General features: G+C 54.7%; 7 protein-coding genes and 2 non-coding genes across 9 annotated transcripts; 3 read left to right on the top strand and 6 right to left on the bottom strand.

The window, feature by feature from the left end:
- Positions 1 to 160: 160 nt before the first annotated feature.
- Positions 161 to 1228, bottom strand: F5Z01DRAFT_626996 (uncharacterized protein; the record flags this gene model as incomplete). The annotated part of the gene is made up of 2 exons (XM_046261516.1): positions 161 to 419; positions 462 to 1228. 2 exons carry the CDS (start codon positions 1226 to 1228, stop codon positions 161 to 163), a joined length of 1026 nt encoding a protein of 341 aa, XP_046115685.1.
- Positions 1229 to 1502: 274 nt separating this feature from the next.
- F5Z01DRAFT_691790 (ferric reductase-like transmembrane component) lies at positions 1503 to 3490 on the bottom strand (the record flags this gene model as incomplete). Its single annotated transcript, XM_046266165.1, has 4 exons — positions 1503 to 2101; positions 2153 to 3027; positions 3079 to 3219; positions 3297 to 3490. The coding sequence occupies 4 exons, from the start codon at positions 3488 to 3490 to the stop codon at positions 1629 to 1631; spliced, it is 1683 nt and encodes a 560-aa protein (XP_046115684.1). The 3' UTR covers positions 1503 to 1628.
- Positions 3491 to 4356: 866 nt separating this feature from the next.
- F5Z01DRAFT_752590 (uncharacterized protein) lies at positions 4357 to 5569 on the bottom strand (the record flags this gene model as incomplete). The annotated part of the gene is made up of 2 exons (XM_046267073.1): positions 4357 to 4585; positions 4713 to 5569. 2 exons carry the CDS (start codon positions 5567 to 5569, stop codon positions 4432 to 4434), a joined length of 1011 nt encoding a protein of 336 aa, XP_046115683.1. The 3' UTR covers positions 4357 to 4431.
- Positions 5570 to 6115: 546 nt separating this feature from the next.
- Positions 6116 to 6220, top strand: F5Z01DRAFT_t81. The gene has a single exon. It is a non-coding gene; the product is annotated as a tRNA-Ala (tRNA).
- Positions 6221 to 6717: 497 nt separating this feature from the next.
- F5Z01DRAFT_683116 (major facilitator superfamily domain-containing protein) lies at positions 6718 to 8353 on the top strand (the record flags this gene model as incomplete). Its single annotated transcript, XM_046265816.1, has 3 exons — positions 6718 to 7622; positions 7673 to 7875; positions 7929 to 8353. The coding sequence occupies 3 exons, from the start codon at positions 6718 to 6720 to the stop codon at positions 8351 to 8353; spliced, it is 1533 nt and encodes a 510-aa protein (XP_046115682.1).
- On the bottom strand, positions 7971 to 9748 carry F5Z01DRAFT_265478 (uncharacterized protein). The gene is made up of 3 exons (XM_046258624.1): positions 9034 to 9748; positions 8317 to 8977; positions 7971 to 8266 (listed from the first exon to the last, which is right to left on the bottom strand). The coding sequence occupies exons 1-2, from the start codon at positions 9630 to 9632 to the stop codon at positions 8365 to 8367; spliced, it is 1212 nt and encodes a 403-aa protein (XP_046115681.1). The 5' UTR covers positions 9633 to 9748; the 3' UTR covers positions 7971 to 8266; positions 8317 to 8364.
- Positions 9749 to 9996: 248 nt separating this feature from the next.
- F5Z01DRAFT_t80 lies at positions 9997 to 10091 on the bottom strand. Its single transcript has one exon. It is a non-coding gene; the product is annotated as a tRNA-Leu (tRNA).
- Positions 10092 to 10557: 466 nt separating this feature from the next.
- Positions 10558 to 13079, bottom strand: F5Z01DRAFT_662836 (POT family-domain-containing protein). The gene is made up of 5 exons (XM_046263987.1): positions 12757 to 13079; positions 11928 to 12694; positions 11599 to 11865; positions 11439 to 11547; positions 10558 to 11264 (listed from the first exon to the last, which is right to left on the bottom strand). The coding sequence occupies exons 1-5, from the start codon at positions 12786 to 12788 to the stop codon at positions 10664 to 10666; spliced, it is 1776 nt and encodes a 591-aa protein (XP_046115680.1). The 5' UTR covers positions 12789 to 13079; the 3' UTR covers positions 10558 to 10663.
- Positions 13080 to 15691: 2612 nt separating this feature from the next.
- Positions 15692 to 18860, top strand: F5Z01DRAFT_265422 (pectin lyase fold/virulence factor). Its single transcript, XM_046258623.1, has 2 exons — positions 15692 to 16756; positions 16842 to 18860. Exons 1-2 carry the CDS (start codon positions 15848 to 15850, stop codon positions 18786 to 18788), a joined length of 2856 nt encoding a protein of 951 aa, XP_046115679.1. The 5' UTR covers positions 15692 to 15847; the 3' UTR covers positions 18789 to 18860.
- The last annotated feature ends 842 nt before the right edge of the window (positions 18861 to 19702 follow it).

Genomic DNA, 19702 nt, shown 5'->3' with positions numbered 1-19702 from the left:
GGGCACTGATTTCCCATCGACGTTATATGATCGCCCTGTGCTCCCACGCCACGCTATGGGGGCACGATTGAATAGGGTACACGTAGGCATTCGCAAACTTGGTCCCTCTGTCAAATGAAAGCGTACGTGAGAAGTGAAACGAGATTGCAAGCTACCAAGTTCAGACGATTTCATAAAAGACACGAATCCCCTTCGCACCCAAAGCGCTGGCTAGAGCAACGAACGTGGCCCCAGCAGCACGCATCCTTCCATATCCAAAAGTGTCACCCACACCCCCCACGCCGATGACCTCAATCTTCGACAGAGACTCTTCTGAATCGAGTAGATTTCGAAGCATGCGGACGTTCCCCAAAGCAAGAGGATGCAGGGCTGCCCCCGCCATGCCACCGAACCCTCCCCCAGGCAGGGTGTCCTTCCACCTTTGTCGCTCGACGCTCTGCGGAGGCACGCCTGGTACATACCGTGCGCTTTCAAAGGTGTTCGTTGATTCCAGTATCAGGCAGGATCCCAGTGTATTGACCGCAGTGACGAAGCTCAAACGGGAGGCAGCGCCAGACTCAAGCAACGCCTCCTTCAAGGAATCGTACTGCCCGGCGTGAGTGTATGGGGGCATCTTGATTCCGACAGGTATCTCTGGGTTTTCTGGCAACGCACGGATGTACTGAGAAAGAGCACTTTTGGTGTACGCCACTGGGGGCGAATTGGGGATGTTGGGACAGCTCAGGTTGACCTCCATTGCAAGCGGGAAACGGATGCGCTCTTTAGCATCCACGATGGCCTCGTAGCATTGTCTCACGTCTGCGGCGGTGCCTGTGACTGACAGGATAAAGCACTTGTGAGTGTCGGAGGTATTCGACAGCTTCTGCAGTATCTCGAGGTACTCGGGCAGGGTATATGGGCTGTACCCCAGGTTGTTGAGCGTGGAGTCGCACGGCGCATCATCGTGGTCGATGATGCAGTCAGCGTCGTCGTCCGTCGCACTCTTATCGGTGTCGTCGGGGTAAGATTGTGTCCCCGCTCTCGCAACTTCCCCAGAGCCCGCAGTGAAGAAGGTAAAACGATGGTCTCCTGGTCGATGGTCAAATCCCTGCATCAAGCTTGTCCGGACAGTGACTGCGCCGGTCGCAGGGCATTCGAGCAGTTCCCTCAGCTGCGCCTCTGTGGTTGCCCATGGCGATGCCGAGTTGAACAGCGGCAGTTCAATCACGGCAGACAACAGAGGAGGCATGGTGTGTCTGTGGGGTGTACATGAGACCTCCAGCGCTCAGAAACATGAAGGGATCCGGGCGAGGGTTTATAATGGCACATGCAGGCTGGCATGCACTCGCGACGGGACGGAGGGCCTCCCAGAAGGTCGCTGGTGGATCTACGGAAGTGGTGTCGGACTCTTATCAGTCCTCAACCTGCTCAAGACTAATGAATTTCTCGGCCACAAGCTGGAATGGGCTTCCGCAAATAAACAATCGTTCAGCCATGAACGAAAGCCAGTGTCCAATCAACTATATCAAAATCAGACCGTGTCAAGACCCTCTTTGACGACCAAGAAATCATCATGTACACTCAACGAAAACGCCTCCCTGAGTCCCCAGTTGTTCGCCGTTCGCCATGGCCAATCCCAAAAATCAAGACTACCAACCAAAGTGCTCGCAGTGCACGCTCACAGAAGGCCCGTCCGGCTTGGTGCACGACGAAGTGGTGTCTCGTACGGCACGTAGAAGACCCCCTGGCCCGCATGCCATGACCGTGACAGCCTCATCACTGCCAAGGTCCTCGATAGATGAACGAAGCATACCCGCCACGTCTGGGCGCCCGAAAGTCACCGACACTCCGTAGATTTGGGGGACGTCGCGCTCATCAGTTGCGGTCGAAAGATCCTCCTTCTCGGAATCGACAGACCTTGCGGAACTTGCTGTTGATTTGCAGTCTTCGTCGGCAAAGGCGCGATCAGTTGCCCCGTCTTGGCTCGAGACAGTCGTGCTCAAGGCGAGGGAGTCAATGCCTCGGGGGCTCACTCCAGGTCCGCGGGTCACGAACAAGTGAATCTTGACGCGCTCTTGACCGGCGAGGTCTGCGATCTCTCTCGCGAACCAGTTGAGCTGGGCTACAGCAAGTTAACAAGAGCGCGAGTCTTGATATCCAGAGGAATACTTACAATGATGACGGACAATCCAGATGAGTTCAATCTCCTTGACGGACCGGGGGCCTGGAGCGAAACCATGTGTCTTGCCCCTCCCAAAAGCAAACGAGCCACCGCTTCCGCCAGCAATCAAAATCAGCTTGTCGATGCTACCAGGAGTGCGAGGGGAGGCGTAGGGTCCCTCGGCACTAGCCCGAACAACAGCTCTAGGGTGCGAGACCGCATACTCATGGAGATCTTTCGTGAATCCATTATAAGAAGCGATGACGAACTCGGCAGAGTCCACGTTGGCAATGGTGAACGGGTGCATCTCAAACCTCCGGACGGCGGGGATCCACAGGAAGCAGTGCTGTCCAGCTTCCGCTCCATGTGGCGCTTTCTTGAGAGTGACGCGGGTGCCGCCGTTGGTCAAGGGCGTGAGGGTAGCCTCGTTCGAGACACTGCAGACGACCAGGCGGAGAAAGCGTGTCAGGCGATCGAGAACCCAGAGGCTGGCGCATGTGATGGTAATGAAGATGATGCCCTTGCCAGTTTCAGGCTGGTGAAGCCCAAGAGTGACGACGCCGATGATCCAAAATGCGATGTGTAGATAATAGAAGAGTTCATACCACCAACGGCGTATATATGCCCCTGAGATGCCGAGGCTTAGGAAGCAGATGCCTGTAATCATCCCATACACCTCCGCCTTGTATAGCAGGCGCTCTGGCCGGTGGTCCGAGACGAAGTAAGCAGAATAGGAAGCTGCGTGTACGATGACATGCGCGATGGTCATGTATCCAGCGAGTTGGTGCAAGATGTTGAGGCGGTTGTAGGTGAAGCCGCCCACAAAGTAAAACAGGTTGATCTTCATCGAGAAGAGCACAAAGACTGCCACATTTGCCATGGCGAGCCTGGGTACGTCAGGTATTGTTCCAGTAGAGTAAATGGAGAACTGCACTCACCAGCCTGTTCGTGAAGCAATGTTGGACAGCGTTGTCATGTTCGTGTAGTCAATGGGTGCGAACGTCAAGACCACATTGGCGATGGTGTACACAGCGACGTGGAGCATGTGTCCAACTGAAGGAAGACACGGGACATGCTTGCTGAGCAACGAAGTGAGGTGACTGTCTGCGTCAGGATTCCCCCATTGCATGATCTGTGATTGACCGAGTGGACGTACCGAGTAGTTGCTGCACAAAATCTGGGCAAAGTTGGTCGGTGTTTGTGAATCCTCAACCAGCGAGGTGCAAAAACGAAGATGCAGGTAGATAAGGCTTGAATGAAAAGAATGACAGCAAAGTAAAGCATCGCGCGGTGATTGTGCTTGGCGCGGATTGCCATCATGGCCTCGAAAGCGGGATCGTGGCCTGCCATGGTGAATCTTGTCAAAGTGCTTTGAGAGCAAGGTTTGAGTCTCTCCGATGTTCAAAGAAAGGCATTCAGTAGTTGAGGAAGAAGAAAAAGAGTGGACAAGACGTCAAGTGAGTGAAGGGGCTAAAGTAACATGGCAAAGAGAAGTGGAGAGAGAGAGGATGATCTAGAGCTGAGAGATGACTGAGGTCAAAGTAAGGATATAACCTCGCTCGAGTGGATCCACATGGTCACTGTTGAGGATGCCATGAGGCGTGATGAATGATGTGACATGGCCGTGAATTTGCTGGATGAAAAGACGCTGAAGAGCATCTCCCACCCAAGTCGTGCTGAAGTCAACATAAGGTGCCACCCAAGTAACGTCTTCATGAAACCCCCGCAAAAGAAACCTGCCGCCAACCGGTATGACGCGCCTCCTGGGAGCGATATCTTTGATGACAGATGGGTTGATAAGCATGGGCTTCTAGACAAGCCCTATGGCCTAGTGATTGGTAGAACTCTCAATGTTTGAGACAGTGCGAACACTCTAGATGGGTAACCGATTTATCTGGAACATGAGTGAACAGGCTCGCTCTAGCCAGGGCAGTACAGTCCATTCCACACGTGGAGTTCAACGTGCCCAACATGAAGTTGTAGTGTCCCTGATTATGGCATCAAACTGAATCTCTAGCCCGGCTGGGCATCTCCAACCTCACAGGTCAGTGCGGGCGGGAGGCGGATAGTTCCGGTGTCTGTGTTGCATCACATAGCGGCTATTCACATATATGGCTGCCCCGAAGGTCAATCTTGAACGATGTTCACCTCGCCCGCTAGGGGTCAGTCTCTAGAGCACGACATGAACCTGTGACCGCCACTCCCGCCTCCAGACTGTATGACAGCCACAATTGTTGGATCCAGGGGCTACACTGCTTGACGCTGTCTTCATTTTACAATGTCGATTAAAGTCACTTGTCAGACACATGGGCAATCAGCCGTGAAACAAATACTATTACCTTCCATACACACATGCAAGCTCTCCTTACTGACGTCCTTGTCGCACTGCATATGCCTCCTACACGTGGGTTCCACGAATGGTCGCCAAGGTCGGAGAAGCACAATCTGATCCGGATGGCTGCGCGTCAGACGTCTCAAATATAAAGGAAACCAGTCGGAATACACCCAAAAGCCATACGCAACCGCGAATGACAGCTCATCATGTCGCAAAAAAAGGGGGTGGGGGGCTTACCGGTTCTCACTGTCAGGCTGCGGCTCAGGCACTTCACGCATCATCTCCTCCAACGTCGGTGGTACCCAATTGTTGTCGTCGTCACCTGTAGTTCGAGGGGCACCTCGACTTTCGGTCCGGCTATGATGGCTCCTCCGGCTGGAGTGCGTGGAGCTAGACGTGTTCGACCGAGAAGGGTGCACAGAATTGGAAAAGCGACCGTCTCTGGGAGGGCGCGAAGGCCGCTGACGCCTATTTTCTTTGCGCTGGAGCTCCTCAACCCGCTGCCTGAGCAGCTCATTCTGCTCCTTCAGTGCTTGATTCTCAATCTCGAGTTGATTACGCTGAGGGGGCAGATCAGGCGGTTGGTTCTTGACAATGGGCTCGTGAGCACGAGCTCCCTGCTTGGCGCACTCGACAATCAAACGCTCATTCATGAGGACGAGCTCGTTCAGATATCGAACCGGGACAAGCTCCTGCTCCTGGCAAAAGTGACGCAAAGACTCGAGAAGACCACAGTTCTTGGCATAGTGGGCGCGAATCATGCCCTCAACTTCAGGCGTAATCCGCTCGCCCATGCGGCGGAGCTCATTGATCTGGGCTGCTGCTTTCTGGTCCGCCGTGTCGCTTGGGCGAAGGTCAAAGGCTAGGCCTTTGGCGTCCTCGGCGCCAGGCGCTGAAGTCTCCTTGTTCCATAGGGCGAGAATTGCGTCCTCCTCCTGCTTTGACATGTGGCTTGGCTCGGCGAAAATGAACAGTCGCTCGGGATCATCGGTTTGAGGGACATAGTGTGCATGGCTCCACCACTCGGGGTCTCTGGACTCGCGCTTCAGGGGAGCGTCCCTCGCGCCTCTTGCGGACTGAGAAAAGAAAGACATGTTGCGGTTCTGATATGATTGTAGCGTAGTCTGGTGTTAGTTCTGGTGGTGTTTGGATGATAGAAAAATTAGGTTTGGACTTTTATGCCTGGATTGATATATATCCTTGTGTTGTTGCTTGTTCAGAGTTGATCTTTGTTCTCTGGCGTCCTTGGTGATTTCTCCATATGGACCATGGCTTGACTTGATGTTTAATCTGCGCCATACGAAGAGGTTTGGGAACGGTTGAGTCCTGACCAGAACACTTTTGCAGAGTTGATTTACAAATGGCGAACGCTGAGAGTTCCAGCGAAAGCCACATGATTGGGGATGTTCTATCCGTAGATGTTCGGCGTTTGGGGTAGGGCAACTAATGCTCAGCCATGTTGTTCGCAGCAGATTTGGCCCCTGTCACTACTTCAGGCTATGTCAAAGAGACGAACACGATCAAGATTGCGAACAGTGACTTACGCAATAGGAAGCGACGAAGAATACTTTTTTTTTTTCGACGTAAAGCCCCTGATGAATATATAGGCCTGCTATGCGTGGAGTTGATGCTTATTAATAGGGGCAATGGTCTAGGGGTATGATGCTTCCTTCGCAAGGTTAACTACGTTGATCTGCACAACGTGTGATTGGAAGAGGTCCGGGGTTCAATTCCCCGTTGCTCCACATTTAGTTTTACTTTTGCTGCTTTATTACGTTGCCGGGGCTCGGGGGGGTATCCTTTTTTATTCTGCTGCAACCCGTTGGTAGACCTGGTCTTGGACACATGAAGTTGAGTGCACCTGCATTCGCGACACAACAAGTCAAAAGCAGCCTCATTTCTCAGTAGCCAAGAAGACGCTACTCGCGCAAATCGACGCACCCCCTTTTTTCCAAGTAAGCAATACTGATGCGAAGCACTTCTCTCCTGTAAAGCACATCCGTGTCCGGCCCCACCTCTCCGGCCGGGTATCGGGAAGAGGGCTGCTCTCGTCCTTGAGTCAGGACTGGCGGCATCCGTACGGAGCTAGACCCCTGCTGATAGACAGCCTACAGGCTTCCCCACTCTTGGCCGATCACGCAGCTGCCGGTAAAATAATTAGGTTGGCAAGGATACCACAAGAAATATACCGCAACAAATACACGCATTTTCGCAGATCACAAACGCTGGGCAGTTGGACACGATGGCGTCCACGGACCACCCGACGAAAGAGCCAGCCAGACCAGCTGGCCTCGACGAAAAGTCCCCCGACGATGCCATCGCCTTTGTTGGGCTGACAGCGCACGAGCTGGACCCTGAGGTGACGGCGCGCGCCGTGCGCAAGATCGACTGGTTTCTCATCCCCGCCATGATCGTCGGCTACGGCCTTGTGTACTACGACAAGGCCATCTTGGGCGCCGCCGTCCTGTTCGGCATGACTGCAGACCTGGAGCTCTCTGTGGTGACCGACCCAGACGCGACGCCGCCTGTTGTCGATACGAGGAGACTGTCCTGGGCGACCAGCCTCTTCTACTTTGGCATGCTGGCCGGGTTGTACCCCTTGACCTATGCCCTCCAGCGATTCAACATGGGCCGCATCCTCGGTGGTATTGTCATCGTCTGGTCAGCCATCTGCCTGTCTACAGCGGGCGTGACGTCCTACAAGGGCTTGTACGTCCAGCGGTTCTTCCTGGGGTTCGTCGAGAGCATCATCCCCACCGGGTTCATGTGCATCGTCTCGAGCTACTACACGCAGTCGGAGCAGAGTCTGCGCCAAGGCTGGTGGTTCAGCAGCACCGGGCTCTGGACCGTCATCGGCGGCGGTCTGAACTATGGCTTTGCGACAATCCAGGGTGGCAGCTTGACTAGATGGCAGTACATTTACATCTTGGCCGGGAGTTTGACCTTTCTGTTTGGCCTGTTCTGCTTCTGCGTGCCCAACTCGCCCGTGGATGCCTGGTTCCTGACCAAGGAAGAGCGGTTCGCAGCCGTCGAGAGGTTGAGGCATGGTCAGACCGGCGTGCGTTGCGCCAAATTCAAGTGGGCGCAGCTGAGGGAAGCACTGTTGGATGTAAAAGTCTGGCTCATCTTCGTCATGATGAGCAGCGCGTGAGTGCATCAAGTGCGAGAGTGAAAAGACGCAGCGCTGACCTCGACAGGTATACCGTCAACGGTGCCGTGAGCGGCTTTGGGCCTTTGATTGTATCGACATTTGGATGGGCGCCCTTGCATTCCATCTTGTGGCAGTTTCCTCTGGGTGCCATTTGCTTCGTGGCCATCTTACTCACAGGCTTCCTGGGATCCAGGTTTCGCAACATCAGGCTGATCATGCTGATTGTCTGCTGCCTCCCCGTCATCGCGGGTAAGTCTTCGCGTTTCCAAAACGCCGCACAGTACACATGGCTGATGAAGTAGGGTGCGCCATGATCTGGAAGTCTGAGTGGTCGTACCGCGCTGCGACGCCTCTCGCCGGCTACTCCATCACCGGATTCTTTGGCGCCGTCGTGTCTCTGATCATCACTGTGGGCATGTCCAACGTCGCCGGACACACAAAGAAGAGCTTCATGGCCGCGACCATCTTCATTGCCTACTGCGTCGGCAATATTGTTGGCCCACAGCTGGTGGACTCGAAGCAAAAGGCCGACCACTATCCCGAGCTTTGGACAGGCCTGATCATCTGCTACGCCATCTGCATCGCGGCTAGTGCAGCACTGTACGTTGTCCTGAGGAGGGAAAACGCAAAGAAGGCGAAGCTGGCTGTCAGCGCCGAGGACAGGGACAAACTCGCGTTCCAAGACCTCACCGACAAGGAGAACCCGTACTTTACATACGTATACTAGGTCGCTTGATGCTACAAGCCAAATAGATGAGGGTTGCTCTGACCCTCAATGACCCAGTACCCATTGTCGCACTCGTTGGAGTTGGACCGCAGCGGGCGATCGCGCTTCCAACGAAGGCCCGTCCCCTGGGCATCTTGGTCTGTGAATCCGTAGGTGCCGTTGAGAAACCGGAAGACTTCCTTCTCGATGCCACCATTCTCGTGTTGCGGCGCTCTATTTTCCTGTGCTTCGACCCACAAACGCTGAAAGGCGCCTTGCGGCATGGAAAGCGTGAAGCGTGTCAAGGCAGGGTTGGCGACAATGAACTTGTCCGCGGCCTCGAGGAAAGGATTAAAGTCCACCGAGGTGTAAATATGAAACACAGATGTGATGGTGACGTGAAGGGTGCGGAGACTTGGAAGTTGAGCTGTGAGGACCTGGAAGAGATTCTGTATCCCGTCGATCGCCTTCCTGTACGATGCCCACCTGTGCATCGAAATGATGCTCGTGCCGAACTTGATCTCCAACGACGAGATGCACGACAAGCGCTGTGCGAGGAAGAGCCGGTTGAGGTTTTCGAAAATCGCATGGCTGACTATGTGCAGGGTGTTTTGGCGATATAAAACGTCAATGGTCTCGTCGTACCTAGAGGCAGTCAGCTCACGCCATTGCACGACCAGAGTCTTTCCATGGCAACCCACGCCAGGCGGCAGCTTAGAAGCCAGCCCATGACACCAATCTGGCACCTTGCAGGCCACGCGCCTCCCCAGACCGCGCAATACTTCACGTCGCCGTTACGGCATTTGTCGTACCACGGCGCCGGCTCCAAGTCCCAGCGACGAATCACGGACATTTCGTGCGGCGGCGGTTCTCTGTGGCACACGCTGCCCCACCAGCGCCATGCCTTTGGTTGCGTGCTGTCGAGATCGCGATAGGACGGGTGACTCTCCATGGGTGTGATTGCGCAGTGTCGCGTGCTCCCGTCCTCAGCAGCCACCCTTGATCTGGGCGTGTCTGGCCAGATGTAGCTGAGGTCCATGTGCAAGGTCTGGTTGCCGAACGCATGATTATAAATTTGAATCCGTATCTCGGGGGGCAGTCTACGGAAGAATAGACATTCCTCTCGATGCGGAGGATCGGCGGAGGGCTGCGGCGTGATGCATCGGGGGCGCGGATCTGGGAGGAAGGGGAGGATCTCCTCGGGCTCGTCTGTCACAGGCTTTGGCGGAGGTTGTGAGACTGTCGCCCACACCCGACGGCAGACGCTTCTCACCGTGCGACGCGTGTCAACCCAGGGCATGGTGTCGGGGCATGAGCGCCACAATTCTAATCAATGGCATGTTGTCTGTGTAGATGGTGCGAGGATGAAGCCGGGCTGGGGTGCGTCTGGAATTCGAAGGCACAAAACCAACTGAGACGAAAGATGAATTAGAAACTAAGACAAAATAATCCAAACAGCTAGACAGGTCAGCGAATAGGTAGTGAGCAGTAGAGTTGGTGCGGTTGTCGTGGAACATGCTAGCATGATCAAGGTCACTGTGGGTGACCGCAATTGAAGTCGGCAGGTTCATCATCTAGGACGTCCTTCCTCAACTTGATAGCATGCAGAGGCCAAAAATGAGGCATCTCGCGAAGACCGAAAGAAATCAAAAAATTTATGCGATTACACACCCTGGGACTCGAACCCAGGCCTCTTACGAGACTGCGAGAGAAACGAATCTCCTGAACACAGCGCCTTAGACCACTCGGCCAGATGTGCTTGAAAAAGATGAAGGTAATTGATCCTATATTGGGATGGTTGCCAGCCCTGGTCGGGCTCTTCTCATCACCCCTTTCAAATGCTCGATTGGACCGGACACGCATCGGAAAAGTGACTTCACCAGCAGAGGTCGCAAGAACCACAAGATCCGTTTATTGTTTGAGAGTGCGTGCAGTTCAAAAAGCCAATTGAGACAAGGACATGCATCAAGGCCAACATCTTGACATATGGCCCCTTATGAGCAGAAGCCTCGCAGGGCACTGTGGTTTTTGCCGCATAGAAAGTCAGTTCTGCTGTTCAAATTGGCATCTCCTCACTATCAACAGCATTGTATAGGAGCCTATGTATCAGATGTCCATGAATGTACACATGAGTGTGCAAATTGCCGGTCGCATAGTGTGAGACCTATTACTGCTTCACGCTCATGTTGTCTGAGATTCACATTCAGGCACGAAAAGGACCAAAATTTGAGTACAGCTTGCTTGAATTATGTACTTAGATATACGATATGTCGAGCAGGTGCCGGTTGTATCGGCCCAAGGCCTACATTCCGCGTGTGTCAGACAAGTGACCTATGTCTGCACCTCCTTGTTGACAGGGCCATCATGCGTGAGAGGAGCCAGGTCACGGTCAAGATCGGCCATCTGCTCCTCCTGGGCGTCGTAGTGCCTAAAGAGGGCGTAGAAGATGCATCCTATGACGGCCGAGCCCACGCCCACACCAGTGTACATCCAGATGAACTTGGGGTCCACGGCGACGGACACGAGGGCCTCCGAGATGGCAGAGCCAAAGGCGTTGGTCGTCAGGTACAAGGCCGAGACCAGGGACTTGAGGTTGGGGGGCGCCTTGGTGTAGGCGTACTCCAGACCGGTGACAGAGATGAAAATCTCGGCGAGACCGATGAACACGTAGGCTGGTGTCTGAACCGCAATGTGGACGTGGTTGGGCAGTGGCGTCTGGCCGTCCATACCCGCCGGGCAGGCGCCAGGATGTTCGTAGCACGGGCCGGCCGAGTAGATGAGGTGCTGGACAATGGCGGCGTAGGCCAGGCAGAGGGCGGCCAGCCAGAAACCGATGGTGATGCGGGCGATAGGGCGCAGCTCGATGCCGCAGCGGCGCAACAAGGGGTAGACAAGCCTGTCGAGGATGGGCGTGAATACGAGAATGCTTATACTACACGGAAAAGGTTAGCTTCTGCGGCGCGTGGCGCTTTCAACGGGGTGGACTTGCGGATCTGCGATGGTGTTAGCCGGGGGGGTTCACGAGATACACGACGACTTCAAATATTCATAGCACCCGCCACAGGCGTGCTAGAACATTGCTAGAACATTGAAAATAGGCTCAAACTGACCGAAGTTTTGCATAAGGTCGTTAGGCATGCCGTGGCCTTCCATTTGACCAGCTTGGGTGACGAAATTCGTCGAAAACTGGCCGTAGCATACCCAGAAGATGGGGTCTCCCTCGGGTCAGCATCCGGGCGCTGCACGAGGGGCGGGGCGGTACTCACAGAAGACGAAAACCTTGCAGGCACGCAGGGCACGCTTGAGCTCGTCGATAAAGTGATCATTCCAGGGGACAGCCTGTGTCTTGCCGTGGGCCTCGCGCCAGGAGGGCTTGGCGGCATTGGTGTCGCGGGCCATGATCATCATGCCGATGGCCTTGAAGGAGTCGGTAATGACCGAGCCCTGAGGCGGACGGTTGACGTAGCTCTTGCGTCGAAGAATGAGGATGGCAATGCCGATGTTGAACATGCAGAAGCACATGAGATAGGCGGCTGTGCGACGGTGTTAGCAATGAGGGCGGGGGACACTGGTGAATAGGGGGGAAAGTGCTTACTCCAGAAGCCCTCATACTTCTCCATAAAGGGCGTGGCCAAGAGGGAGAGCGCTCCGAGGTTGATGCACCAGTAGAAGATCATGTAGATTCTCTGGTAGGTGATGGCTGGGTCGATGACCACACGCTCGCCCGACTTCTCTGTCTTGATGGCCATGACGCGACGCTGGTACTGGTCCGCAATCAGAGGGGCAATGTTGGACTTGATGCCACCTGTGCCAAAGCCAATGATGAAGATGGCCACGACATATCCAGGAAGACCGGCGCCCGCGTCGAGGGCGGATGGCAGAGAGGTGGTCCACAGGATGATGAGACCGAGCCAGTAGACACCGGCAAAGAGGATGATGGTCTTGTACTTTCCAAGATACTGATCAGCGACAATGGCACCGAGGATGGGCGTGATATAGCAGAGCCATTGGAAGGCCAGGTTGAGGCCAGTGGCGGCCTGATGTCCCAGACCCAGACCCTTGGCGCCGTCTGCGCCATTGCGGCTGTTGTTGATGTAGTTCTGGAAGAGACCCTGAGCACCGTAGTAGGTGAAGCGCTCGGTCAACTCCACAATGGCGATGAGGAAGGCGGACGCGGGCAGGTTCTCGCCAACACGACGAAGCGTGCGCTTCTCATGCTCGCTGGGCTCCTCGCCGTCGAGGGTAGGCACAGCCTCAGCGTCGAAGCCAGCCTTCTCGCCCGTGGCGTCGCCAGTACCGATGTAGCCACCGGTCAGGTCCTTGTGCGCGCCGGTCTTGCGCGACTCCATGGCCTCATGCAGCCTGAATCTGGGGTCAGCCATGCCCCGTTACCTAATACGGCCGAGGGGAGGGACCAAACTTACTCTGCTGCGGTGTCCTCGTGGTTCATGGCCATGTTGACTTACGTATTACGCTCGGCTACCCCAGGTTGAGACAGATGAAGATCGAGCGGTGGTCAGGGAAACGAAAGAGGGCCCTCACTTATAGAAAAATCTTCAACGGAGCCCCGGTCCACTTGGGACGACCCTTATCTCGCGCTTCTCCACGCCGGACCACGCGAGGATCCTCCGCCACGGTCGTTCCACGCCACTTGTGATTCCATGACAACATGGAGATAAGGACTGGGGATGTGTGGTTGGTAGGCATGTGTGTGTGTGTGTCCGTGTGTGTGTGTGTGTGTGCGCGCGCCTGGGACTCTGGGCGCGTCTGAGAACGCGTGAGGCCTCAACTGCGGCGATCCACCCCGGACGGCCTAATTCCATGTACGTAGTCATCTAGGCTGGTTGCAACCGCGTACTGCACAGTAGGTTAGTGTGCAGCGTCTCGCTGGCGCTGGGCTAGTCTCTTGCTGTACGTAGTACGTACGGACAATTACGCCCACACATGGAGAGGAACTTATGGTTGGCGGACTGATGCCTGTGGAAGCCGGACCGAAAGGTCGACTCTTACTATCCGTAGTAGTCTCTCACTCGAGATGACCAAGACGCTTGCGCGCATTCCCGGCGCTGCAGTGCCGAGTCTGGGGCGGGAGGTGGCCAAGCGCCGGTTGCCGAGGCCAAAACTGGTAAGGGTGGCCAGCCCGCTCTATCCGGCCGGGAATCGACTTTGGCTGCGTCTTTGCAGAGTGGTATGCGGAACCAGTGGCCCACATCTCGTGGCCGGTGAGCCGAATGTGTCTCGTAATCGCGCACTAGGAGGTTGAGCAGCACTTTTGTCCTGGCGTGGACACACCGAGCCGACTTTGCCGGGTGATCCATAGCATTATGTACAACTTGGACGCAGACAGCCGAGGGAAAGCGAGGCCATAGGCCAGGAAACATGATCAATAATGACACCAGGGGATTTTAGATACGTAAGTTGCGAGAGGAGACTCGAGATTGTGAAACGCGCCGCCAATCCTGTCTCCAGATCGCGGGCTAATACTATTAGTAACGTTCCATTCCGTCGGTTGCTCGACTGGAGAGAATAGTAGTTCGCCACTAACTAGCCACTTGAACTTGCATGAGCCAGTGTCCAGAGTCCGAAGCGAACGAATCTCACGCGACATCTGCGGTAAGAAACACAATTATTAATTAATCTCTTACTACGTACGGAGTACTCCATCCACAGACCCGTTGGCCAGACCGCTGTAGGGATGACTGCCACGCTTGCGTCTTGTTGATGTCTTCGCCACCCTGGACCCTTGGGCTGCCTATTCGCACATAGTCCACATTCCATCATTGTTCGAGAAGCTCGGGCGAAAGACTGGATCGGTTCACGCGACCACTGTTGGTGCTGCGACATTCTGCGAGTCGCCTGTCAGAACCTTATCGTGACCGTGCAAAATTCTCAGCGCGATTCGAACTCTCGCCTGCCCTGAATCAGTGGCATCAAAAATTTTAAGCGGCCGAGGTCATGGAGGGCCCTCGAGTAGGTATCTACATACTAGACAGCAAGCGAATTGTCGCTTCACGAGTCGCATCAGTCGTTCCAACTTCCCGGAAGTGGGACTGTGGGACCAGCGGCGGCTCTTTGTTAGCCTCATGCACAACTGACTTGGGATAGTGGGGCGACAACGTCTTGCATTCTGCTTTTGTTCACTTCATACAATGAACAATTTCGCGCTGGGCGGTATGTATGGTGGTCTCATCACACTGTTGGAGGGAATTCATGTTCCGTCCTGCTTGCAGCCTACGTATCTCATTCGATGCCTCAACCGAAACGGGGCTCGTTTATGTTTGCTGCGTGGTCGGCAAGGTAGTCTAGTGTGGCAATCGCTCGGATATTATTACAAATGCCTCTGCCAAGAAGAAAAGACATCATTGTGCTGCCACTGACTGCCGCGGCGACAAGCCCCATTCAGTCAACGCCTACCCTGCAGTCATCTCCGATGAGAACAAAGTCATCTTGCTCATGCTCGAAGAGAAATCACGTGCCGCCCATCCCTCACGATAGTCCGCCTAAAATTAAGGTTGGGATGGGATCTAATAACACGTAACAGCATCCAATTTCCGGGGTCAGTATTGAGGGAATACATGAGGTCACGTGTCCTCCTGCCCTTTTCTCGCCAAGTTCAATTCACCGCCTTGACTTGGGGTGAGGAAACCATTGTGTCTCGACGCAATCGCTAACGCTCACCTGTCTGCGTGATCAATATCCCGGTCAGTGAAAGTGACAATAATTGAGTACAGTCATAAGTCTAAAAGCATCATAAGGCCAATAGTCTACATACTATTCATATACAATACTGAACATAAGGTAGATGGCTGAATTCTTTCCACCACCGCTAGCGACTTTGTGGAGAGTGCGGCACGTAGGGTAGGTAGCCTTCTTTTGAGTTTTAAGACACCAAGTCTGCATGCCAGCTCAGAGGCTCGATCGACTTCAAGTTCAAAGCGTTGTGGATGCCAAATGCTGTGGTGAGAAAACGGTTTCATTTGGGGCCTTGGTTCCTTTCGCAGCCCACAATGAGCGGGATCAGCCTCATGATTACCTTACCATGAATGTTTGATTTGTGCCGTCGGGGAATTAAATACTGGAGGTATTTCTTCTTACCCCTGGGCCCTTTCTCCCCGACCTACATTTCCCCAGACTGCTACCCCAGATTGCATATCATACGGAAACGCGTATCCCTGTCCTGGTCCTGCGCAAGATCAGCCTGAGCTGCGGCGTCATTTAACCGTCCAGTAGATCTCGCACAAAGCCGCCCCCGCAGAGCAAACCCCTCGTCATTCTACTCGGTACATGCGAGGGAGAGCCGGCGGCTTTTTCTTCGCTCTCTACGGCTCTCGTCGACAAATGCCAATCGAGCCCGCCTGCATAATGCAATGCTTGAGTCTGGCTAAAATGAAGCGACGCTGGCGCCTGAAAGTATAAGACAGTCCGCACAGAGGGCGATGGACAGGAGGAAAAGATAGTGGTGCCATGACTGGCCTGCGGCTCACAAATTGAACCGCCAGCTTGACCTTACCGACCATGGCGCTGAGAAAAACCATAGTCGGAATACTCATCGGATGTCTGAATGTACACATCCCCGGTGCACTTGGAGCCTCGTTCTACGTGTCGCCCAAGGGGTCCGATCTGAACAATGGCTCGCATTGCCGCCCCTTCCAGTCTCTTCCCAGAGCACAAAAGGCTGTCAGGGACGCCTTATCATCGGGTGCGCAAGACATCGTCGTCGAGCTTGCGAATGGCAGATACATTCTCACGGAACCTCTAAATCTCACTGCGAAGGACTCTGGAAGCCCCGACCATCCCGTCACTTGGAAGGCCAGAGGCGCCGAGGCTGTCATCTCAGGTGGCATTGAGATCACCAACTGGACCGACACTGGATCTCGCGGCATCTACTCTGCCAATGTCCCCCCTGGCACCGACTCCCGCAACCTGTACGTCAACGGATGGGCTGCAAACTATGCTCGCCGGCGCATCGACAGGTCCGACTTTGCCACCACGAACACGTCAATGCACTGGGACGATCCTCAGTATGACTGGATCATGGAGGTCGGTGATCTTGATGGCGCTGAGATACGAGGCGTCAACGCTTTCACAGACCGCATTGCCCCCATACAGGAGGTGCGCGACAGGGAGATGGTCATGGTCCGCAACAGCTGGTCGAACAACATCATTGGGTACGACACCTTTAGCAACCCTGATGGGTTCTACGATGTCGAATTCCTGACGTGGATTCAGGGGGCGCTCAGTCTTCTCGATGATGGAGGCCAGTTCTATCTCGACTCGGACCAAGGCATTGTCTACTATAAACCGCTTGACACCGAGTCTATAGACGATCTGGAGGTCTACCTCGGCGTTCAGGAAGCATTGGTCACCATTGGAGGCACCTATGACGAGCCTGTTCACGATATCGCCTTTGAGAACATTAACTTTGTAAGCCACACTCAGCCATCTGATCACGTTCTTCCCCATTCTTCCCGACGATCTATCTGCACCTCTTCTAACTCCAATCTGACAGGCGCATACTACCTGGCTGAAACCTGGTCAAGGGTACGGCTACGTCGACCAGCAGACTGGCGGCTACATTGGCGAAAACGTAACATATCCCGAGTTCGAGGCCTCGCGTCCGCATTGGCAGCAGATGCCAGCCGCAATCCAGATCAGCGCTGCCCACGACATATCCTTCAGAGGCGGAACCTACACCCAACTCGGCTCCTGCGGTTTCGGCATCGGCAACGATAACAACGCGTACATGTCGGGCCTTGGCCTTGGCGCTCAGCACATTTCCGTCACTGGTGGCTACTTTACCCAAGTCATGGGCAACAGCTTGATGCTCGGTGGCATCCAAGCAAACGCCCACCACCCTGAGGACCCGCGGATGACCAACTCGCACCTCGTAGTGTCCGAGAACATCTTTTACAATACCTCATCTCTCATCAGCTCTACTGTGCCCATCATGGCCACCTACGTGCAGGACTCAGAGATCACCTACAACGACATTCACGACGTCCCCTATTCAGGGATGACGCACGGCTATGGGTGGGGTTCCAACGACGTCGGGGGCAGCCCTGAATACCTCGACCGCGGGCTCTACAAGTATCAGCCAATATATGACACACCCACGACACTGAAGAACAACCTGGTCAAGGGCAATCTCATCTCAGACTATGGCACCGGGCACGCCGACCTCGGCGCCATTTACACTCTCTCCAAGGCTCCCTCGACCCTGGTCACCGAGAACCACGCCTTTGACGCGGAGTGGTTCGGCAAGTACGTCGACGAGGGCGGGAATTCGCTGACCATCACAAACAATGTTCTCCTGAGCAATGGGAACTGGTACGCCCCGAACCAACGGCAGTCCTTGACCACGGGCAACAACACTCTTCTTGACAATTTCGGAAAGGTTGGCGACGACCGCCTATATCGGCCCAACGGCACAGGCGAGTTTGGCAATACGTTCTTGAGAAACTATAACGTGACTGGCCTGAAGCAAGTGTCTGTGGAGGGCCTCCGCGTTGCTTATAGGGCTGGCATCCCACCAGGCCGTCGGGGTGACCGACCCGTCTCCAACCCCGATCGGGACGACGGGCACGTTGCTCTCGGATTCGCCAGCGAACTCGACGGTGCCGTTCATGTCAACCTGACCAATTTCGACGACGAGGATTTTGTCAATGTTTCATTCTCCGTCTCGGCGTCCGAGGGATACCAAGTCTCAGTCGAGCAAGAGCCGCCGTCCTCCGTGTCCAGTGATAGTCAAGCGCAAGTTCTCTACCATCTGTCCGGCTCAGGGGACCTTCCGCCCACGATCACAGCTTCAGTCACATACACCAATTCTCGTACCGGCGCTGAATCCACGCGCAGTGTCTCGGGCACACAGCCTGGGTCCCTGCCGTACGATGGCGATCTCCAGACATCTTCCTCGTGGCAGCCTGCTTCCGCATTTGGCAGCAGTGGTGATATCATGGGCATACGCACGGGCGGGCGTGGACTCTTCCGTCCCTACGATGACTGGGCGGCCATCTATGCCAGTCAATCGGTGGGCGAGTCCTCGCAAGTGAGCGTCCGCCTCCTATCGCTGGACGCCATCGAGAATACGACCTCCCAGGCCGGGCTCGCCATTCGTGACAACTTTGCCGGCGGCAATGCGACTCGTGAGAGCCCCTACGTCGCTCTGGTCGTGACGAGCGACAAGAAGCTCCGTTTTGAGGAGTCGAACACCGGCAACGGGCGCTTGGGTACCTTGATTGCCACAGTGGATGACGTGGAAATGCCCTTGTGCCTCCGGCTCACCGTCTCGAGCGAGGAAGTCTCTGCCTCGTTCTCGCCCGATTGCAAGGAGTGGACGGATGTTCAGGGCGCCGCTGACCTGGGTCAGGCGTCAGAACTCGACGTGGGCATGGTAGTATCGTCTGGCGGGGGTTTTCGTCAGGCGACTGCCCTGTTTCGAGACTTCTCTTCCCATTGAACGCTAGCACCGGCCAATGCCAAGGGTGCATCAGGTGTCGAGAATGAGCACACTTGCACCATCCAGTACAAGCTACGGACCCAGAGCGACGTGTTGGGATTGAGAGAAGATTCACTAACAGAGAATCCACGTACTACCAATCCGCTAAATGAGAAGGGCACTAGAGGCGGTAGGAGTATTTACCCGAAAATTAGTGGTCATGTCAAAAACTCCCATGGTGTGGCCCTCATGATTCGATCTTTCAATCAGAACTCTGATGCTACGGGCCGGGTGAGGCGTGGATGGACTTGGTCTGGACTGGACTATCAGCCAGCTTGACGCTTTTGTTCCAGAGAATCTAGGGTTGCGGAAACAAGGCAAGCTCTTGACGAATTCACTTGCATATCTATCACATTCAAAACGTCTCTCTTGAAGGTTTGCAAGATGTGGGCCTGTTTGAAGACATTGATGTTTAGCCATCAAAAGCCCTTGAGCTTTGCTTAAGAGGCGCAACCCAATTCAGTTAGAGAGCCCGGGACGTAAAGAAACTGTACACTAACACTTATCACTCACCCTTTCGACTTGTCGAAGCAGAACATTGACACGTCATGCGGCACGTCAAGCAGATGTCCGGAGTTTCGGGCCTTTTAAGTCTCTCTGCTTGCGCAGCTCCGGCCTCCGTGCATCTCCTCATCAGATAAAACAGGGGTCAGACCCAATATTTGAATTAATCTGTACAATCAAGAATGATCCGGCCGACTTGGACGAAAGCGAGAATCGAGATGTAGAGATGCATTTCTTTGGACCACACCGGTGAATTTGAGCGGGTTCCTGCCGAAAGAGGCATGAAGTTGACAATTAGCGTACTCTCATTGGACAGATGCTCTGTAAGTGGATTAAGCGGAGAATATCCTCCGGTTTATCGAGCTGAATTA

Source organism: Emericellopsis atlantica (assembly GCF_019669845.1).
Source record: "Emericellopsis atlantica unplaced genomic scaffold F5Z01scaffold_25, whole genome shotgun sequence".
Classification (NCBI taxonomy): Eukaryota; Fungi; Ascomycota; class Sordariomycetes; order Hypocreales; family Bionectriaceae; genus Emericellopsis; species Emericellopsis atlantica.
This window is presented reverse-complemented; position numbering and strand designations above follow the sequence as displayed.